The sequence below is a fragment of the Betta splendens genome, chromosome 11 (assembly GCF_900634795.4).
Source record: "Betta splendens chromosome 11, fBetSpl5.4, whole genome shotgun sequence".
NCBI classification, from domain to species: Eukaryota; Metazoa; Chordata; class Actinopteri; order Anabantiformes; family Osphronemidae; genus Betta; species Betta splendens.
This window is the reverse complement of record NC_040891.2, coordinates 8,572,404-8,594,523: the sequence shown is the minus strand read 5'-3', so window position 1 is coordinate 8,594,523 and position 22,120 is coordinate 8,572,404. Positions and strand designations below refer to the sequence as shown.

The following is a 22,120-nucleotide window of genomic DNA, read 5'->3' as shown; positions in this document are numbered from 1 at the left end:
TTCGATTCCATATAACCTCTGAAATGAAATCTTTTGCTTGGGTGACCAAGGAATTCTGACTCTCTGAACTCTCTCACACTGCCACAAACAGAACAGTAGAGTGTTTGAAAAAATGTAGAGTGATACTGTACAGAAATTGAAAAGCATGTAATGAATTAATGGAACAAATCATCAGTTTCACATAATCAGAGTTTGGACTTATTCTGTGATTAACATGCATCCTCCTTTTAATATTCTTAACTAGCTCTGTGTCAAAAGAAGATGCTCTAGACTTTGGGAGGTGGTAGAAAAAATGAGAATGTTGAGGAGAATAGAGAGGGAGACAGCGTGAAACCATCTGGGTGTTCCCAGCGTCGTCCTCTCGCTTTGGCACAGACTTTTTATCCTTCGTCTGTCTCCTACATGTCATGTCTTTATTGTGTAGCCATGATTTATTTATCATTGCCTTCATTAACAATTAAATTTAAAAGCTAAGCAGAGGGGTCACATCTGATTATTATGGGACCAAATGGGACCAATACAGTCCCATTTGGACTGTTAATGCCTACAAAGAGAGAGAGAGAGAAAGAGAGAGAGAGAGAAAATGAGGTGTCTGCCAACTTAAAAGATAGTAATTTGCAAATGCTGGCTGCCTTCAGTGAAATGTTTGCCCACTCACGACATGAATCGCTGTGTGTGGGCTTCCCCTACAAATAACCTGTTATAGAACAAATATTACACTGTGCAATATATTGGCTGTTTCAACCTATAAGACTCAGAATCTCTAAACGCTCTGTACTGCACATTTCTCAAAGGAAACTTTGCTCCAATGATTTTCTTGCAGCTTCCTCCATTTAATGTTTTCAGCATTTTGTAAACCATTGACAGAGCATGTGTTTGGCTGTGGAAATCTCCCTCTAGGTAAATGGGTGTTCACACTCTGAGATGGACGATAAACTGGAAAATATGCCATTCATTTCTTATAAGGTATCAGCGGCTTGAAAGATGACAGCTGCAATTCTTTGCAAAGAAAACCACAAAGTTCCAAAGTGTGTTTGATGCACTATGCATTTTGGAAGGACTATCAATATAGTTCTATAATACGATGACATCACCACCTTTTCTACGACAGAACTTGGGCAGGTAAGCAGAGAAAAATACTTGCTCACGCAATACAATCCCCTGCTTCCCAGAAGGCGCTGTTGTATAGAGCGATGGATGGAGAGAGGAGGGAGGGCGGAACAATAATGGTCTCCACAGTTCAGCAAATGCACATTAATCATTCATAGGCAGCCAAATGGCAGCAGCAGGAAGCACAGTGAAATTTCAGGTTACGGTATCAAATCTCAATTTATAAATAGAATAGTCATGGAGCTAGGTGGCAGAATACCATTGCCGAGATCCCCCTTCTACCTTCCCCTGAGCGTCCGCTGGTTTGTCCATGTCTAATGTGAGCCTTAGCTGAACTGATACAGAAGAAGAAGTCCCGTCTGACCATAGGAGCGTTCACATCATTCTAAACAGGCTGACATAAACACTATTGTAACTGGCTCCTCAAGCTGGGGCTTAGGTGAGCGTCCCCCGCACCCTCTTCTCTCATTTTACCCATGGTGGACTCAACCACGCCTTGATCGATAAGACACCGCTTGCCTTGGTCCTGCTTGTGGCTATGCATCACTGTCACGCGTCACTATCCTTCAAGGCCAGCCTGTCAGAGGTGGTTATGTGAGGAACGGCAGAGTCCTGTGAGTTGGGCTAATGGTAGAGGTGATGAGCAAGGGTTGGGGGGGGCGTTCCAATCTCGTTATGTCTCCAGGAGATACCGACGGTGACAGGTGACACCTTTTGTTGATGAATGTAGCCATGAAACTGCCCCATCCAACTTGTCAATCACATACTATATTGTACAATAGTGATGTATTATTTGCTGGGCGAGATCAGGTGACAGCTTCTTCCTGCGTGTTCCATATTTAATTTACAGCTTCGACAAAACCAGACAAATCCTTATATTATCCCAGGCCAATCCGGATAGGATAGAAATCAAAGGACAACTTGTCTGTACCTCGCCAGCTAGTTCCTCCCTTTGTCACATCCTTAAAAAAATGGCTGTAATGCAGTATGTGCTTTTGGAAGACCAAAAGGGAACAAACAAACCTTGCGTGTATGGGTGAAATGCTTGTGCACAGTGGATTGAAATACCTACGGCAAGGGAATAAAAGCCTCGGCCTCGTGCGACAGTGGACGGCGAATGCGGGAGAGGTGGAAAGCTTGCATGACCCAGGTTTGGCTGCATGTGCATTCAAGTGCTCCGTTCTGACTCGTCACGATGCAGTAAGAATAAGTTAATGCATTGTTTTTCGTTATATCCGTCATCATCATCCTTCAAATTTAATTTCCGCTGAAATGTGCTCACACCGCTGCTTTTCTACTTGACAGTGTCATAGGCAGTGAGGTGTGCTGAAAATATGAGGAGGGACTAGAGGAACTGTTAAGAATAAGTGAGTGTGATGGAAGAAGTGAAGAGGATGAACACAAGGTCTAAATAAGTGGCCTTAAATGGGAGTGATGTGGTCGGATGCTGTACAAGGCCAGCATCCATAAACAGCAATACCAGTCAATCAGGACTGTCTGCTCTGGAGCTCCGTAGAACAAGGCTTTATGAATGCATCATTACTGCTCACTGGACTTACTGGTTTGCAGTTTTTCTAACTGAACTACAGTTTAATGATGTAGTATAATAGATGGGCACACTACACCTACTCTTTGCGTGCGTTGTCTGCACATACTCATGCAGCCCCCACACACCAGCGTCACCATGCCAGAAACGATGGGTGAGCTGATCCACAGCTCTCATATCTGACGTCATTCCCTTCTAACCTTTCTTCTTTCTTTCATTCATGTCATTCCCATTGTTGTCCCCCCACCTTTTATCGCCACTGGCCTTTTGCTCAACTCCTACACCTTCTACCAGTCCGCTATTTATCCCCTTCCCCTTGCTCCACCCTGGTCTAATGAATTCTGTATGTGTGTGGGGTCCAAAGCTTCCCCCTCACTGCTCCACCTCCAGCTGGGTTCTCCCATGGTGCACCAAATGCCTTTCCTGAATATTGAGTAAAGCAAAGCCCAGGACCTCCTCTGTGTTTCCTGATCAACAGCGCTACTACTACCTAACTATTACTCTGCACGTTGTCCTGGGGCTCTGGCAGGATGGATGGGCTTTAAATCTGTCGGGCTGTGGGCGAATATAGAGATAATAGGCATGGGTGGGTTTCATTTCCCTTTAGTCTTATACTGTAACTAACTTAAGTCGCCTTATTAAAGATGCAGCCAGTCTGGGTGTGACGGCTCTAATGTTGTGAGACATGTCGATACCCAAATGTAATTTTATAAACTAAGTGGTGTAATCACTGAGGCCTGCCTCCTTTGGGGGTGATGTTAGATTGGCCTCCTCCTACATAGGCCAGTTTCAACCTAAACGTGATTGATGTTAGCAGAGGTCATCCATCACTTTATGTGAGACCTTAGCGTGACCCGCTAAGAATTATGTTAATTGTGCTATCGATGTCCTATCAGTGTTTCTAGCCATGCACATGCATTACACCAATACAGTACCTAAAAGAAATGCTTTTGCATATACTGTAAGTAGTATATTGTACTGTATTGTATATTGTTGACTGTCAGATTAAAATGGACAGTGTCAGCTGAGCCAGTGCTGAGACAGATTTCATATAACCACTATTAAAGCCAAGAGCAAAGCACAGTGACTTAGGTGATATTTACCCACCACTTATTTTCTGATCTAGATTCTCCATGAGATCTTCATTATCCAAAGGCCAATGAGCTCTCGCCGAGCCCATTGCGAAGCAGTCCCGCTAGGACCAATCAATGATATTAGATCCATCAGTGTGATTAGACACACTTTTGCATCTTCCTTAATTCTCCTCCTAACTGCTGGTGCCAGGAAAGTTTGTAATGCTTGTTGCCTTTAATTTATGTGCCATTGATTCCCAATCCCATGCCAAATCAGGCAGGTGTACTGCAGAGGATATAAACAAAGAGACATTTTGCAGTCGGTGTGGATAATAAGGGCTTTAACAACCATATCTAAGTCTTTACCTGCAGCCGTCTACTGGGGAAACACAAGCCATCCTTGTCTCCCACTGACTCACAGCTTCCCACTCTCATAAAGAGCCCTAATAGCCAAGTAAGGAGCAGGTAAAGCTTCCATCAAAGGCACTGTCAATTAACTAAGCTTGTTTTTTTTGGCCACACTAGCAGTAATATCAGTCGGTACCTAGATTGCTCCATCGCCTTGGTCCCAAATTAAACATCTCTCTAACTACATCATGAATTACCTTTCAACACACTGGACACGCATTCATCATTAACAGTGGATAAATTATAATGACCTTGATGATCCCGTGTCTTCCTGCTTGTGCTAATTAGCTCGAGAGTATGCTAGCATGCAAAAACAAGCTTGCTTAGGAGGATGCAAGTAGAACCAACACCAAACCTAATGTACATACTTTCACACCTCTAAGGCACTTTAAAAACTGTAGGTTTAGGAGAAGACATTTAAAAGTCAGCAGTCACTCTTTCAGTTTCCCTTTATTCAAGGATAAACAGAAACCTGGTTTGACTGTGACTTCAATTTGCCCAAACTGCGGAGCAGCAAAGTTTTTGTACTGGCTTCAAATAGAATGTGATTGTTGCCTGTGGTTACAGAATGTTTAAATAGATCACCAGAAAAACGCCGCATCTCAGCAGCATCCGCAGCCGTGATACCAAAGAGCCTCAGTGACCTTAGTGAGAAGCTGCTGGAACCCCTCCGCCATTGTTCTAATTACTGCTGGCAACGGGAAGCTGTTTGAGTCTGTGCGTATCAGAGAGATTTGTGGTTGGAGAGTGTGTGAATGCGTGTGCCTGAACCTGTGCGTGATCTGTGTGTATGTGCGCTCTGCATGTGTAAATGTGACACTGGTGGAGAGATCTCCACCAAAAACGATCCTATTTGGGCCAACCCACTTTTAAACCCTCTTACATAAGCCACTACTCTCAGATGTGTGATATCATGGAACTATTTTTGGCTTTTCCGCTGAAAAAAGAATCTTCAGTGTTAGACAAATACTACCCTGTTTTTAAGAGATATCAGAAAAAGTAATAGTGTTGGATTGATTTTGGATCAAGAGTTTGATGGATAAAATACAATAACAGATCCTTGTATATCAAGGTCTTTACTCACACACATCACATTTTCACTAAACTTTAAAGGTTCCTGTGTGACTGAGTGCTACCTGCAAAAGTAAAGAAATTAAACATTGATTACTTATAAAGGCCTGATGGTTGTTATCTGATTTTTAATCTAAATAGTTCTGGTTGAGACCATTCTTTCGCTCATGCTGCATATATTCTCAGCTGCCTCTTCTCCACATTTGTATTACCAAAACACCTCTATAGATCGATGCAGGATGAGTCTTTCCTTAGGAAGTATTTATTTGTAATTGATTGCACGGTTTAAAGCTCTAATAGTGACCTTTAATCGACCCCATAAAGTGAAAAACGGGCCATCGCCATGATTTGGCCTCTGCCTTTGGTTAGAGAATATCAACTTAACTTATATTATACATCCTGTGGAGCATCTCCTAGTGTGGGTGTAGCAAACAGCCTTAGCTAAATGGAGATTAAGGCAATGCTGGAAAGACCCCTCCAAGCCCTCTAAGACTGGTGGGTGATTTTGGATTTAACAGTAGTACCAAGATAAAGGCCTTTCTTCTTGCCTAATTGATGGCTGTAATCCATGTTTTGTTTTAAAAGCCCTTCTCACTGATGTGTGAACACAAGCCCTGTGGGTCCAGGCAGAAAGTGGTGATTAAGTGGGCCAAACTGAGGGTTTTGCACTGGTACGGTGAAAACTTGTAGATCTGGTAACCACTCACATGGGCCAGCTGATAACCCTGAAGAGGGTGGCTGAGGATCCATCCAGGCCTGCAATTTAGACTCATTTGTCTTCAACAGGCTACACTTATCAATGGGTGGGCAAGAATAAGGTTACTTGCCATTTTTTGCAGATTAATCTATTAGTTATTTAGCTAAACAATCCTTTGGTTAAATTATTAGCATAAACAACCTTGTTGCTGTTGTACTGTAACATTAGACCATTTCAGTTTCACAAAGCACCATTTTATTACAGCTTCACTCTTCAAGGGAGCACACGTTTACGTTTAAGAATATCAGCCTACCAGAAAGATCCCCGTCATCTAATACTCCTGGAGATGCTTGACTTTCTCACTGCTTTAGTTCACTTTTAGGAAGTCTACTGCTGTACCTCTTAGTCTCACTCAGGAGTATAATATCCTTGTGTTGATCACTATCATGAATCGTAAGTTCTGCTTAATCTCTACAAAGTATGTAATTAACCCTGCACTGATTTATATCGCTCATTAAATGAACACAGATACTGTAGAACAGTGAAAGTAGAGCGCTGCGCTTTATTATTCCAGCCCAGCTGTACTTTACCAAGATGACATGTCTATGGAACAACCTCTGATTTGCCTCGTGAATACATGAATGAACATATAACTATTATATAATATAATATAATATAGTAAAATAAGCAAAACTACACCACACGACTAAAACTACTACATAAACTACAGCGTGCTTTCAGCTGCTCAGTCTATAGTTGACTTTATATAACGATTTATGACTGTATATAACGAGTGCTTTCCTGTTTTTCCATTCCAGCTGTCCTTTGCAGCTACGACACCTGTTCTGGCAGACAAGAAAAAATACCCCAACTTCTTCCGCACTGTCCCGTCAGACAACGCTGTGAACCCTGCTGTGGTCAAGTTCCTCAACTACTACAACTGGAGCCGCGTGGGGACGCTGACACAGGATGTCCAGAGGTTCTCAGAGGTTAGTCCTTTCTGCTCAGACCGCTTAATACTCCCAGCTGGTTAAATCTATCTATATAGAAGTGTTATTTGAAATAGATATGTGTTTTATATTCTAGGAATTTAAGGTAATTAAAGTTTACATACAGTACAATAAACAAGATATAAGAAATAAAATCTGTATGTATCCCATACCAGCCAATGGGCATGTGAATATGTATTATTATTATTTAGTCACACTTTATTTACACTGTTCAGGCCTTTCGAGGTTAGTGTAGTTTTTATTCCATTCTTTTATCCGTTCCTCCTCCTGTTATAGTAGCAACCTTTCATGTTTTGAAGGTGAAGGTTAACCTCTCACTACGATGAAAATAGCTAATACTCTTACTAAGGGTATTTCCACAGTCATGCTGTAAAGACTTGGAGACCGTGCATAGCAAATACACTGAATAGAGCTCGGAATTTCTTACAATCCTTTCGATAATGCCAACATGATCTGAGTGGGAGGCGATCAATTAAACTCAATGTATTCTACAGGAGATGGATTACAATTTTTCCACCTACGTGCAACTCTGTGGTGATTTCTTAGGAAGTGTTAAAATAAAATGTTGAAATGAAAAGTGGAGTTTAATCCTGCAACCTCTTTTTAGTTGAGAAGATGAAAAGTAGTGTTTACCAGTCAAACAAATGATCTTGTGTTTCGTTTTGGATTTACTGCATTTTATTTCATATCTTTATTTCATATATATTTCATAGATGAAAACTCCCCCTCTTACTGTACAACACTACAGCATTTTTTATCAATATAAGGTTAATATCTGAGTTTATACAGCAGCACTTATACCTCATCTTACAGTTGATCTCAGAAACTGGAGTCTGCATCAACAGTATATTAGGATGATGGCACTAGAAGGAGTTATTTCAAAATGGTTGCTTACGATTAAGGTGAAGCTGTTTCATGTTTTCATGATGGTTAAATATACTGTTACAGGCTTGTTCTGTTTGTAACAACTCAAGCAGGAAATAGTATCACACAACAGACTTGGGAGCATTCAATTATGAAAACGTTGTATTAGAGGTATTGAGAGCATTATTGAGGAAAATATTTGGGTGCTTGCCTCGAGGCCCTAATTGAAAACAATCTGCTCTGCAGCTGCGGTAGGGAGATGGAGGTGGGAGGGAGGAGAGTGGGGTGGGGGTGGGGGTGGGGGGGCATAAGAAGTCTCACTGCAAATCTCAGAGAGACCAAATCCCTTTATCGCTCCCCTCCTGAAAGCACCAAGGGGCTTAGGACGAGAGGAAGAAGGACGGCCCGATTCAATCAAACCTCCACAAGATTGGCCTCTAATCCCGAAGCACAAATATGCAAGCATCACATCCGTGTTCTAGGGGCCGGGGGCGTGGCAAAGCGAACCGATAAGGCGGCTTCACGTGTTGTATATGCCCGTCGTTGTACTGTACTGTTTATACAGTAGTCATTCATGTGGCTAATCAGCATGCGATGACAGCGTGGTCATCGCCACCACCTCTACAGCACATCTCTGTTTTCCTCTCTGCGGTGCTGTTTCCCAGGGAGACTGCTCACACGGTTAACGTTATGTAATGCTTGTTAAGGATTCAGCGAGTGGCACACGCAGCGCACGCACGTATCTCACGGTGTCCGCTGGGACCGTAACCTGTACGCCAAAGGCAGCTCCGCTCGTCACTTCTATTTATAGACGCCATGGGAGCATGCACGCGAACACGCACAGAGCCTGCTGGTGGATGGACGCCGATGTTTCATCACCAGGGAGTGGCGGGGGATGACGGTCGGCAGAGACGAGGCACAAGCGGGTTAATACGCACACACGCGCACAGGAGCAATCAGGAATATGGAGAGCAAACAGGCTCTAGACGGGAACACAGCTGCCATCATCCGTCAGGCGGATGGCAGACCCGACTGAAACCAGGATTAGGACGCTGTTCTCCGCCTGGAACCCCTCGGAGCTTAAGTGTTTAATTACACTATGACCACTCATAAATCTAGCAGGAGATCCTCTCTCGGCATCCGCACGCTCTGCCTCGCTCACTCTCGCATTGTGGTTATAATCCAAAGATCGCTTACTTGTTACTTCACGTTTTCCTATAGCCATCAGTCGCCGCTCATCACAAATGAGCATGTAATGTTGTAAAGGTTCCCCCTCGCAGTGACTCATTGATGCCGTTCTGCGCAGCATGTAAGGCCATGAGAGGAGGCAGTGGAGAGCTTGTCATCGGGCCGCGGTGCAACCACATTGGCCACGCTAGTTTGTCTGAGCACATGACCGACTTTATAGTCGGAACCCTGGGATTTGCATGGTGATTTGGACAGTAAAGCGACGCGAGGGTGTGACATGAGTACGGATGCGTCACATCGCTGTGTTTGTGCAACCTGAATGAAAACTTACCGTGCATCACACCTGGTTTTGCCACAGAAACGTTTATTAGATTCTGATGCATGTTAGCGAAGTGCAGACAGACAGATGAGATGACACAACGCACCACTAATACTTCGGCATGACACACACAGTAACAGGTGACAACAGTCATAGCGAGGGGGCTTCACACTGCGAATGTGCCTGGAAATGATGTGTTAATCATTTGAGACCACTGCAGTCTTGCGGTGTCATACTGGTGCCGTGTGAATCACTCGAAGCCACTCACCCTCCATGCACCAGAACGCTCACTTCATTCTGTCTACACATGCCTCCACTGTGCGAAACCTGCGTTTGAGGCTTCATCCAGTCAGGATGACAGGCTTGTTGCACGTTTATGGCTGTGTGATGCTGCCGTTCCAATCCTCTGTGGTTCCTGAACTCCCCATGTACACATATAACCCAGTCCGTTTGAAACTTGACCCCTCCTACTGTACTGTACGTGAGTGTTTGCTTCTGCATGTGTGCTGTAGGATTATTTGTCTTCTGAATTTGCTGCTGGGGATTCCCAGGCTGCCCCAGACAATGCAGGATGTTTTTGTTACGTGGGAAAGCTGCACACTTTTCCCCTCCCATCATCCCTCCATCCATCGCCCTCCCCACCCCCTCCCTCTCGCGCTCCATCTAACACGCTCAGTCCGGCAGAACACAAATGCATTTGTCCTTTTCCATCTCAGTGGAGGAACACAAAATCAAACCAATAAAAATCCTCCTGTGAGAAGGTGAATGGCTTTGTGTGTTCCCCTTTGTGGGTTGCAGAGTGTGTGTGTGTGTATATATTTGCAAGGGTGTTGTTGAACAACACAATTTTACATGTAGCTTGTGCGTTCCATTGTTGCGTGCTATCCTGTGCTCATTCCCTCATCCCCAGACGGACACGGGGCTACGGTGACTGGCTGCTCCCAGATTCCATTTAGCTTGGCTGCAGCCAGACTTTTTAGATCAGCGCTTAACAAAACAGGACAACCCACCTTGTCCAGACCACCAAGCCGCCTGTGTCTCAACGGCAAAACCTGGCTGCATCGATCCACACTGGCCTCCCTCTTGTTTCAACTCAGTGAGCGGTACATTGGAGAGAATGTTTGTACAGGACTGAGTGATGTACAGAGTGATTTAGCGCTCCCTCCGGGGTACAGGAGGAGGAGGAGGCGGGTAAAACAGCAAACATTTACAGAAATGAAGGTGATGTTCTTCAAACTCATCGATTTCTTTTCAGACCTCAACAGTTTTCTCGCTGATTGCACAGATGAGTTGTTTTAACTAACGCCTAAAAACACTTGTCAAACCTGACTTTAGCATCAGCCTGAAGTACAGTATCCACTGCTGGAGTGGATTGAAGCCTTTCTACAGTACAGCTGTTGAGATGGTGCTAATATAAATAATGGCAGTAAATGTATATATTGCCATGGCTTAACTACCACATATTTCAACCAGTAAAGGAGTCAATACAATGACACACATGCAGAGTCACAAACACATATAGGGCGGACACACAGAGCCTTCATCTGTTTTGGGCCGTCTGTGCCATCAGGGCTTGGCATGGCCATTTGAGCACACACAGCCTCTGATGTCTCCGAGGCCCCATGATGCCAAGCCTTTGGGTGGGGTTAGAGGGGTGGACAGCCACAGGGCATGGCCGGAGGGCATGCAGGCACTTGGCCCAAGATGGGAAGGGGACATGTGAACAGTGCTTTTGTAATGAATCATGTATGTGTTCAGGGGGTTGAAATTAAAAGATGAAAGTGACATTATGACTCCAAGTTACAGTATTTGTGTAGCAATGAGTTAGATGATAAATAAAAGAATCTGAGCTGTCCCGCCTTTTATTTGCTCTAACTTATTTATTCTTCTCTTACTCTCTCAGGTGAGGAATGACCTGACTAACGAGCTGGAGAAAGCAGATATACAGATTGCAGATACGGAGAGTTTTTCAAACGACCCCTGCGTGAATGTCAAGAAGCTCAAGGTGAGTGACACAAACCAGGCACTTCACTGCTAAACAGTAAGAAACTGTTCAGATCGTTAGAAATGAGGAAAAATATAAATTTAATTGATTGAGGTCCCACAAATTCAAATTAGAATATGAAACATGTACATGATGTCCAGATGTACAGTATGAGTGTGATAGTTTTGGACAGGTGGAAACGCAGGTATGGGGGATTATTTCCTGCCCTTATTTTTAATGCAGTACTGTACGTACATGCCACAGTGAGAGAAAAGATGGTGAGAAGAGAGCTGAACAGAGCAGAGCAGTACAAAGAGAGACGTCTGGCGTGACGTGCGCAAGACGGAGCAGGTGGAGAGAAGAGCAACAGAGTGACGATGAGACAGGGTGGGGGGGGTGGAGCAGGAGCAGGGCGATAAGCTTCCTCTCCCAAGATATATGTAGAACTCTGCAATGTTGAGGGCTGACATTTTAAGCTGACACCATCCTTCCTTGATCAACTGTAAATATGCAAATCACAGCGTCGCCTCCAAGGCTTTTCTGAGCATTTGGGTCGGGTGGGGGTGGGGGTGAGGGGCATCTGACACCCTAATGGTTTGTTTCCTGCCTCATCTCCCAACTGGGGTTTGCAGTCTCATCTGTGTAATATGGCGAAGTAGCGGGTGACACAGATTTAGATTTATTTATTTTATTCCGGCGTTGCGTGTTTGACGGAGTGAGTGCGGGGCGGAGGCATAACGGGACCGTGGCGTCACTGTGTGATCCACAAATAGAGAGCTCACATCTGTCATGTTTCAGCCCGAATGTTCAAAAAGCAGAGAGGGGAGCAGCAAGGCAGCCTTTCACATACGTTTTTTTTTTTTTTGGTCTCTCCTCGGTCGCTTGTTCTCTGTCCCAAGACACACACACACACACACACACACACACACACACACACACACACACACACACACACACACACACACACACACACACACACCCCTGCAGTACCTTCTTTAAGTCAGTCCGTTTCAGATATTGTAGTTTGCATTCAGTGGAGGGCTTCATGAGGAGAATATACTGAAATCTAAATGAAGAGCAAAACAATTAATAATTTATCACAATTTAATAATTTATTATACACGCAGACCTCTTGTCTCTCACATATGGCATAGCAGCGGGTGGTCTTTTTCGTTTTCAATGTGTTTTGCCTCACAGATGCTGCTGTTTTTGAAAGCTGAATAACCCATCATACTCTGTAGCACTGATGCTTTGATTTATATCTTAAAAGATATTGAACAGTACTGAGAATGCAAAGAATGTTGATTTTCAAATCAATTTGCAACTCTTTAGGGTACGAGATCAATGCATCCTCAGTGTGTAGATGAGTGGTGGCCACTACTGGTCGTTGGGTGAAGACACCATTTTACCTTAAGACGGATTGGTTAACATGCTAAACCACATAACCTCATGGTCTGTCTACTGTGCCTTTTTGTTTAACAAGAACACAACCTTTTTTGTAGGAACAGACTGACAGCTGAGACCCTACAGATGATGAGTTGTCATGGCAGCTTATCTATGAGCATCCAGTAATCTGTAGTGTTTTTACAGCACCTTCTGTACAGCTGCAGTGAGCAGTAGGTGTGAATGTGTGCTTATATTGTATCTCTATGCACATGTAAATTGACTGAGCAGTAATCAAACAGAGGGTGGTAGGTTTTGCCTGGTCTACATGCCACATCTCCAACAGTCTTATAAAGAGAGTGTGTGAGTGCGTTTGTGTGTGTGTGCGCTTGCCCATGCACGTATGTCTCGGTGCCTAATAAGCCTTAACAGCGCCTGATTGGACTTATGAGGTACAGTATTACTCAAACCATTATCACAGATAAATCACCATCACAGAGCTCCAAACAACCCTGTCATGGATAAAGCTGTCAAGGCTGCCCTTAATGCTGCCCTCTATGAGAACAATTAGTGTTATAGTTATATAAAAGCTCGAGGAGTGCGGGTAATTAGGGGCTCTGTAGTGCCCCAGTCCATCTGCACTCCACAAACAAACACTCACTCATGCTCTTGCCCACAACTAAGCAATCTTTCAGTGTTGCCAGGCAGTCCAGGATTTATACAGCACCAGGGCTATGGTTTGCTGGCCATAGCTGGAGTCATTTGTGTTAAGTGCCTTTTCTCCAGGGCTGATTAGTGTTATTGAGTAGTCACTGGCACACACACACGCACGCACGCACGCACGCACGCACGCACGCACGCACGCACACACACACACACACACACACACACACACACACACACACACAGCCAAGAGAAAGTTGTTACCTGCACATGTACTGGACAATACGCAGTGGAACAACAGTAAGGGCTTTGTTTGAAAGACCTCTTCCCAGCATGCTCTCTGTCTCTGAGAAACCACCTGAGAAGACTTTAGATTGAGCTGTTCGGCTTTCTACTCTTATGCTTCACTGAGAGAGTGTGTTTTTGTCCCAAAACAAGAACCGGCTGTACTGTAGGATTGGAGGGCATCCACAGTGAGTGTCTGCCTCTTTGTTGTAATGTACCTTTACAGTTTGGCCAGTATATTCTATTCTATTCTATTCTATTCTATTCTATTCTATTCTATTCTATTCTACTCATTCATTCTGTTCAGATGATTAATGATTTTCAGTTGTTCAGTAGTTCTTTGAGTCCAGCTGCCTTAAGGAATTGGAATTAAGATGACAGTGACTGGTTTCCCCTCTGATCTGTGGATGCAAGACATATGGTGGAGACAGCCTGAGGGAAGAGGCCTTCACGATGTATATTCATAATAGCTTCTCATTATCTAGACTAAAGGCAGGACACTAAATGGTTATCTGATATTATTACACTTAGTTTTTTTTTTTAACGCTTCCTCACTTTTTAATTTTTCACAGCTCAGCCCACACTAAGTGTAAAACCTGTTGTGACAGAGTCTTTTGCATTAGATCAAAGCCCCTGAAAGTTTTCCTATTGTACAGGTTGCGTTTTATTTTCATTGTCACTCAGTCGGTGAAGTGCAGAACTGCGTCTTGCGTCTTGCGTGCCCGACATTATCATGCAAAACACACTATTCATTGAAAACGAGTCTCCGGTTTCATGATTGCTAATGTCGTGCTGTCTGAAAACTGACCTTGGAGATCTGGCTCTCAGGGCAAAGTCAAGGCTGCAGAATGTGAATCACACATCATCTCCAGCCTTGTTGACTAATGGCACATTCATCAAACCTGTGACAGTATTATTGGGTTTGATTTCAGGCAGTTTTGCTGTGTTTGTGTTGTGAGTGCCTGTCATCTCCTCCGTGTGCATACATGCAGTACTGTATGTGTCTGCACGCAGGGCTGTGCTGGTGTCTGTACTACGCATAAACACACTAAATGACTGTCTGTTGGCCCCCGAGCCTGATCTTTCTTCTCCATCTTGAAACCTGCTGCACTTCTACCCGGGCGATCTGAATTATTTACTGAGTCAATCACCAGCTGTGTGCTCTCAATCCCCATGTAAATGTGTGCTCTGTAGCCTGGTTGGCAAGAAAGGCAATTCTGCATGCTGACACTAATGTCTCCATTGTTATGGATCGACACTTGGCAACTTAATATTGCTTTCGCCTCTCAGCCACTGGTTTGTCACATACTTTGTAGTCGCTGATGAGATAAAAATACAGTATTACACACAAGGAGCTGATTCCGTGTCCATTTGTTAAGAAAGCGCCACGTGGTGGAGACATCGGGAGCAAGGAGGCTGGTCCCAGCAGTCTTTCTTTGTGGAACGTGCAGTTTCAGGGCGAGGCGTTCTGCTGATAAAACGGTCTGAAATGCACAGTAATTCACCATCACTGTGAATGAGGCTACAGAATCACAACACACCTGAGAGTCCTAATTATACTATCAAGCCTTATATAGTAATACTGTACATAGCTTTTTGAATCTGCAAGATGAAAGCTGCCACCTTTGACTTGACATGAGTTGTGACGGTGCTTTCTTCTTGTTTCAGGACAACGATGTGAGAATCATCATAGGCCAGTTTGATGAAAACCTGGCGTCCAAAGTTTTCTGCTGCGTAAGTCCTCTCTCACCGTGGAAGCTCTCGTATAAATGCAATTTATACAGCACCTCTTCTATGTAAAATACAGTCCCTGCAGTGCTGCTTTATGACGATGAATGATAAATGTGAAATACCAAATGCTTGAAATACATAATAAATGTTTAATGCAGTGTGACATACATGTATATGTCCAAGCCTGAGAGAAAGTCATCTATTCTCCCTTAACGGCATCACTTTAGCTACTTGGCTGCACATAATTTGGACTTCAGATGGTTTGGACTCATTTTATGTTTTATTCACGGGGCTCAGTTCAAGATTGAACAGGGATTTTCTGAGCTCAGTGTGCACTAGATCCGTACGATTAGGAAAGACAGCAGTTCACATTAAGAGAGAGCAATTGCACATTACAGTACAGTAGTTAGCGTGGTCAGCGTTCATCATACTGTACTGTATCCTCCCTGCTGTTGCGTTCCTGCAGACTCACTTTCTCCTACTCTCCCTAGGCGTACAACCTGAACATGTTTGGCAGTAAATATCAGTGGATTATCCCTGGCTGGTACCAGGGCAACTGGTGGGAGCAGGCCAACACCACCAACTGCACCACCAAGAAGCTGCTCACGGCCATGGAGGGATATATCAGTGTGGATTTTGAGCCACTCAGTGCTCGGCAGATTAAGGGCATCTCAGGCAGGGTGAGTGATTCCTACTGTTGCACTGCAGAAGGTTGCATACAGTATGTTGCTTTATGTGACATGTGGAGTAATGAATGAAAGACGCAGGGCGGGAGCCAGATGTGGCTAAATGCATGTGGACAACTCTGATGGTGCAGCTAATGGAGTAAAGAACAGAAGCACCCTGCGTTAAATGAAGGACGTGAACCGTGAAATATTCTGGCTCCGTTTTTTTCTCTAAAGGGCACAGCAAGGATCTCTTTCCCCTAAAAAGTCTTCCCAGAAGCATATGTTTATAATCGGCCACTGTGCACAAAGGGGCATAATACCTCAAACAACCTTTTGTCCAGTAACATCAGTAATGTGAAGGTTTATCCTTTCTTCTTTGGGCCAGGTTGTTCTAATAATAGAGTATGTGAATGTAATAGAACATAAAGGTTGTTAAGAGATGCACATTACATTATTTTAAATTTCTCTATTTTCCCGATCATAGACCCCGAAGGAGTACGAGAGGGAGTACAGCCGCGTGCTACAGCAGAAAGGAGTAGAGGCCAGCAAGTTTCACGGCTTTGCCTACGACGGGATCTGGGTTATCGCTAAAACCCTCACTCGAGTGATGGAGCTGCTCCGGGTAAAACAAAGGCAAAACCCCTACCACAACTTCACCGTGGACGATCGGGAAGTGGGGAAGATGGTGCTGGATGTGATGAACGAGACCAACTTCAACGGTGTCACGGTGGGTACGAAGCTTCATGTGGGGTTTATGAGGCCTACTGTAAAGCCCACTGTGGGAGGTCAGGTGGAAGCCTGTATACAGATGTAGTAGATATTCACCACAGCTTGAAGGGACAGCTACCGGAACACAAACGAGTCCTTTAAAAGTTGTGCGTTAAGCAAATGAATGAATTAATGTAGGAAAATGTCAAAACCACACACAGATACTGTATATTAATAATGGCTCTGTGGAGCTGCTAGCACGTTTGCAGAAAAGGTTACTTAGTCGTCCTTCTCTGTGTATAAAGCCAAAAGAGAATTGGTGCTTCCGACTCCCTCACATGCATTCTAAATTGTTCCCACTGGCTATGTTAGCTACAAGCCCAGTGCGCGTGTGTGTGTGTGTGTGTGTGTGTGTGTGTGTGTGTGTGTGTGTGTGTGTGTGTGTGTGTGTGTGTGTGTGTGTGTGTGTGTGTATCATCACAACTTCCAAGGGCTTTTGTTAAGGCTTGACTTTAGCTTAAGGTTATAATTGAGTTTGTGTTAGGGCTGGGGTTGGGGGTTACACACTAACATAAGGTGCTGGAAAATGGGTTTGCGTTGTGTCAGTGAGTAGAAAGACATGAATGTGTGTGTGTGTGTTTGCTCCTCGCTGCCTATTAAGCTCTTAGAGTACATCTCCCGCTCCCCAGTAAAGGCCACTTCATTATTAGAGGATGCCACAGTGCTCCCAGCCTCGGCTGCCAGCGTGCATACAGTACAGTAATAAATTACGTATCACATTCATAACTGTGTGTTGAAGTAAATCCCCAGGAAAATGCATTTGAGGATAAACAAGGAAATCTATACTGAAAATTACAAAGGAGCGGCGTCGCAGCGAGCCTTTGCAGCACTCAGCGTTTAGGGTCTCAACAAATGTGGCGAGAGAATAGAGTGCGAACGTGGCACCGGGGTGAATCTGTGAGATACGGCTACAGAATCTGCCCAGTACAGATGTCAGCACAACAATAGGAAAGAGAAGCAGAATAAATAGCCTTGGAAAGGATCCGCACGGGCTCCTGACTTTTAGCACGGCGAGGCCCGTGTCCCCGGGGGGCTTCTCGCGCGCTGCAGCGCTCCACGAGATCCGTTGAGTCGTCGCTCCTCATCCCTCTGGCCTCACCTCTCACCTGTCTCTGCACCGAGGCTTGCTGAGGAGGAGCAGGCTGACATTGAGTCTTTCCTCAGAGACTCAGGGAGGCAGCGCAGGAATATTGATGGCCGTGTACCATTTCATACACTTTTCACTCCAGGCACACAGAAGATGATGAAGTCCTGTTAGTTTGTTTGAGCAGGATAGCAATTTCATTCCCCATTTCATATCTGTATTGACTCCAAATAATCCTCTATACTGTAGGTAGACACACAGCCATCACTTGTGGAAAAGTACTCTAACACTTTACTCAGGAGATACAGTAAAACATTCAGTTAATTTACTATGTATGGTACTTGTTTACATGTACTTTTACACTTACTGTATGTGTGTCATGTGGGCTTAGGAACATGAGGCTTTGGGTTTGATTTTCCGCCACGCACACACACACACATACACTGCGTGGAACCAACCCGTATCCATTCAGAGCTGACTTCAGCCTTGCTGCTGAGGCAGAGGCAGCAGCAGCAGCATGAGAGTGATCGTCAAGGGCTCCACGATATTGATCTGGCTGCTCTCAGAGCCAAGGAGAAGAAGGCTGACATTAGCCGGGGCAGACTTAAGGGCGTAGAGTAGAGAGCACAGATAGTTGCTACCACAGGATGATGCACGCTGGAATTCACCGGGGAGAGGAAGAGGCAAAAAGCAGCACGCTGAGATTAGACGATGACAAGTAATGGGTTTAGGCTTGTTTGGCGGAAACACGCTGAAGTGAAATAGGGTTGGGGGCGTGTCACGGTCCGCATTTTTTTTATATGCAGTTAACGCTGACATTAAAAGTGTGAAGCGCGTCCCCACAGGATGTCACACCTGCAGCCCACCGCACAACATCTCATTTGACCCCAGCGCACCTGTCACTGGTGCTATTTGCATTTACACAGACAAAGTGATACCTGGACACTGCCAGTGTCTCACACACACACACACACCACCACCACCATCATTGTGAAGCAAGCCTTTGAATACCAGACAGGGGACACATTCTCTGGGTCAGTACACTCCGATGAGGTTGCCGGGGAGCAGCATAATACCTTGTGGAAAGAGGCTTTGCATTAGCTCCTCTGAATTTTGGTCACCTGAGGTTAATTTAATCTTTGTAGCACAGACATTTATTTCCAATTAAGAATGTCAGAGTCAGTGCCTCTGCATATGTTTGATACACTTAGCATATTCCACAAACCATGTATACACTCGAGAGAACAAATCGGGGCGGGTAAAATAACTCCACGCCGTTTCAATAAGGTTTGTGACACTCGCTGATGGCGGAGGGCAATTATAGCGGCAAAGCTAATGCAGAGCGTAGCGGTGCGACTGCTCTGGGAGGCTGCATCGAGTACGAACACTCACAGTCATTATGGGTTAAAGTCAAGTTGCGTACATGTGTTACCAACCCACACAGTCTGACCCTGATTCTGCACCGCAGTTATCTAAGTGTAATAGCTGCACTGTCCCATACGGGGGACAAGACCGAACTGAATATTACACAGCTAGTCTGATGAAAGAACTTGTCAGTTAGATTGATGCCGGGCTGTGAAACTGGGTGTTTAGCTTCCACACGTAGGTCCTCGCGTACATGCTTGTGCAGAAATATAATGCGGCGACAATTAATTGCATGCGCGTACTGTCGCGCGCTGACACACGTGCATGCACGCACAGAGGCAAATATCAAAGATGTCACACAAAGACGGGGATTCAAACAAGAGGGTGGGACTCTGCTACTTCAAAGCCTGCCATCTTTTTGAGGGAAAATTGGCTCTGCAGCTTCCTTCCCTACGTTTCCCCCTCAGCCGTCTTTTAATCAGCCAATGCAAATCCTTCCTCCCTCCCTCTCTCTCTCTCTCTCTCTCTCTCTCTCTCTACCTATCAGTCTATCTCTGTCGGCCTTCATCTCGCGCTGCTCTCACCTGTTGTTAGCCAGCCAGTAATAGGTAAACCCAGTTAAATGTGTAATTAAGGAATTCTGTAAGCAGATGGTGGGCTGAATTAATTCAACAGACTTCTAGATGAACACAGAGAGAGTGAGTGAGCAAGAGAGAGAGAGAGCTTAAGAGACAGAGTGAAGGAGAAAATAGAACAAGAAAGAAAAAACAATGTAATCCAAAATTGGTCGGAATATAACTTATAATGTTTTCACAAAGATGAATTGCTTTCTTGCTACCTAGTCTGTCTTTGCCAGATGCTCCCTGGCTTTAAAATCCCTTATCTTGTACCTGTGACGTTAAGGTCTTTCCTGATTTTATGGAGGTTGCACATAAACACAAACATTTTTGGAAAGAAATCAATATTTAAAAATGTAAAGTGGAATAAAATGTGCAACGTGTTTACTATCCTTCTAGAATATGAATGGGAAGAAAGCTGCGTTTGTTTACCCCCATAACCAGATCAGTTTTGGCCACTTACTGTATAAAATGAGATTCAGACTGTCAGCACTTCAACATCATGAAAGAATGGAAATGTATAGCGGTTACAGTCAGATCTCTCTGTTTGCCTTGTGTGTGTGTGTTGCTCTCTATTAGATATAATATGTTTTGTTTTCTCTTCTTTCAGGGACAAGTTATGTTTCGGAACGGAGAGAGAATGGGCACGATCAAATTTAACCAGTTTCATGGTGGGTATGACACTACCTCAACTTTTCTCTTCTAATGAGCATTTCTATATTTTCTGTTGGGGTCTTCACTGCATTTGAGCATTTTTGTTTATGTTTGAATTTCATCCTCGCCTGGACCTAATTGGTACAGAAAGAATGTTTTGAACTTTAATTTGCTGTAAGGTCATTAAGTTGACTTATCGACCAATTATTGTCATAGTTTGTTGAAGAAGAAAAGCTTTGTTGCGGAATACACTGTAGTGGCTCAGTTAATCTGTATTTTATAAATCTTTCTCTTTGTGTGTAAGTGTCTACAAGCTCTGCATGCCTGGATTTAGTGTAGTGGACTCCATTACAGTGATGTCAATACAATGAATGAATGTAACCGTTTGCATGCCTCAGTAACCATTGTTCCCGTAGCATTATGCCAGGGCTGCGCTTTGAGCCAGTGGTGCCCGCTGAGTGGCAGAATAAGTCAGCGATTGCATCTGGATGCAGGGAATTCCCAGCTCCGAGGCACTCTGCATGCTGCCGTTCACTGCTCTCTGCCTAACCATCTTATCTTTCCCACTGCAGAGGGGTTCCATCCCTGTGGCTGCTCACATCGGAATCTGTGTGTGTGTGTGTGTGTGTGTGTGTGTGTGTGTGTGTGTGTGTGTGTGTGTGTGTGTGTGTGTGTGTGTGTGTGTGTGTGTGTGTGTGTGTGTGTGTGTGTGTGTGTGTGTGTGTGTGTGTAGTGGAGAGGAGAGGAGAGGAGAGGAGAGGAGGATACTCTGTGTGCTCCTGTACAGTGAGTGTACAGAATCTGTAGTGTGTACTGTAGTATACTATACTATACTGTTGCAGTCAATATACTGTACAGTACAGTATCGATATAATGAGATTGTATCATGCATTTACATGTCTTGTACTGTATATGTTATTGAAATGAAACTACAGTATTACATGCTCCCCAAGAGGAACACTGTTTCCCCAATGCTTAATAATTCATATTTTTGTTTTTTATAAACTGTCCCAAACGTTTTTCCCTTGTGACTAGCTCGTTTCTTCTCCACTCAGGAATAAATCATGTTCAGTACTTCGTACTGGATTTTTGGGGGGGTTCCTGTTAAAAGGCTTTAATCACAAGCACAGTACAAATGTCATCAGGGACAGAGCTACTAACACGGACACGGAAGAATCATAGACATGTTTTTGGTTTCTGGCCAACGCGGACTACGTAGGAGTGCTATCACATCTAAACACACTCACCTGCAGTGTGCGTACTTGCGTGCGTGCGTGCGTGCGTGCGTGCGTAGAGCCATTCCCCAGTGCAGGTTGACCTGTTTTACTGGAGGGTGATGGTGCAGTCAGTCCACATCGGGCTTGAGGAGCGCTGGAGGATTTCCTTAGAAACCATGGTCTAAATGACAGCCACACATCCCTGTTCCTTTGGAGACGCTCACGCTTCCCCCAACTAAGTTCAGCCCTTTTAGCGTACAACATGTTGCCGTTCTCACTGTCTCCTCGTAACCACATCACATCTTAACCTTCACTCTATCCCTCCTTCCTTGCTTGCCAGCAATCTGAATTTGTCACCCTCCCTTTTGACACCCTTTTAAACCCGAGCCGGGCAGGGTGGAAGGAGGACGAGGGA

The 22,120-nt window shown here is 44.5% G+C and overlaps 1 protein-coding gene across 2 annotated transcripts in view; it reads left to right on the top strand.

Annotated features, from left to right (window-relative positions):
• The window catches only part of gabbr2 (gamma-aminobutyric acid (GABA) B receptor, 2), a 113,688-nt gene that overhangs the window by 54,194 nt on the left and 37,374 nt on the right, over positions 1-22,120 (top strand). For both annotated transcript variants that reach the window (XM_029167111.3, XM_029167110.3), the window contains 6 exons: positions 6,724-6,894; positions 11,190-11,291; positions 15,270-15,335; positions 15,824-16,012; positions 16,485-16,727; positions 20,445-20,505. In XM_029167111.3, coding sequence (XP_029022944.1) covers positions 6,724-6,894; positions 11,190-11,291; positions 15,270-15,335; positions 15,824-16,012; positions 16,485-16,727; positions 20,445-20,505 — 832 coding nt within the window. The remainder of the gene's footprint in view (positions 1-6,723; positions 6,895-11,189; positions 11,292-15,269; positions 15,336-15,823; positions 16,013-16,484; positions 16,728-20,444; positions 20,506-22,120) is intronic.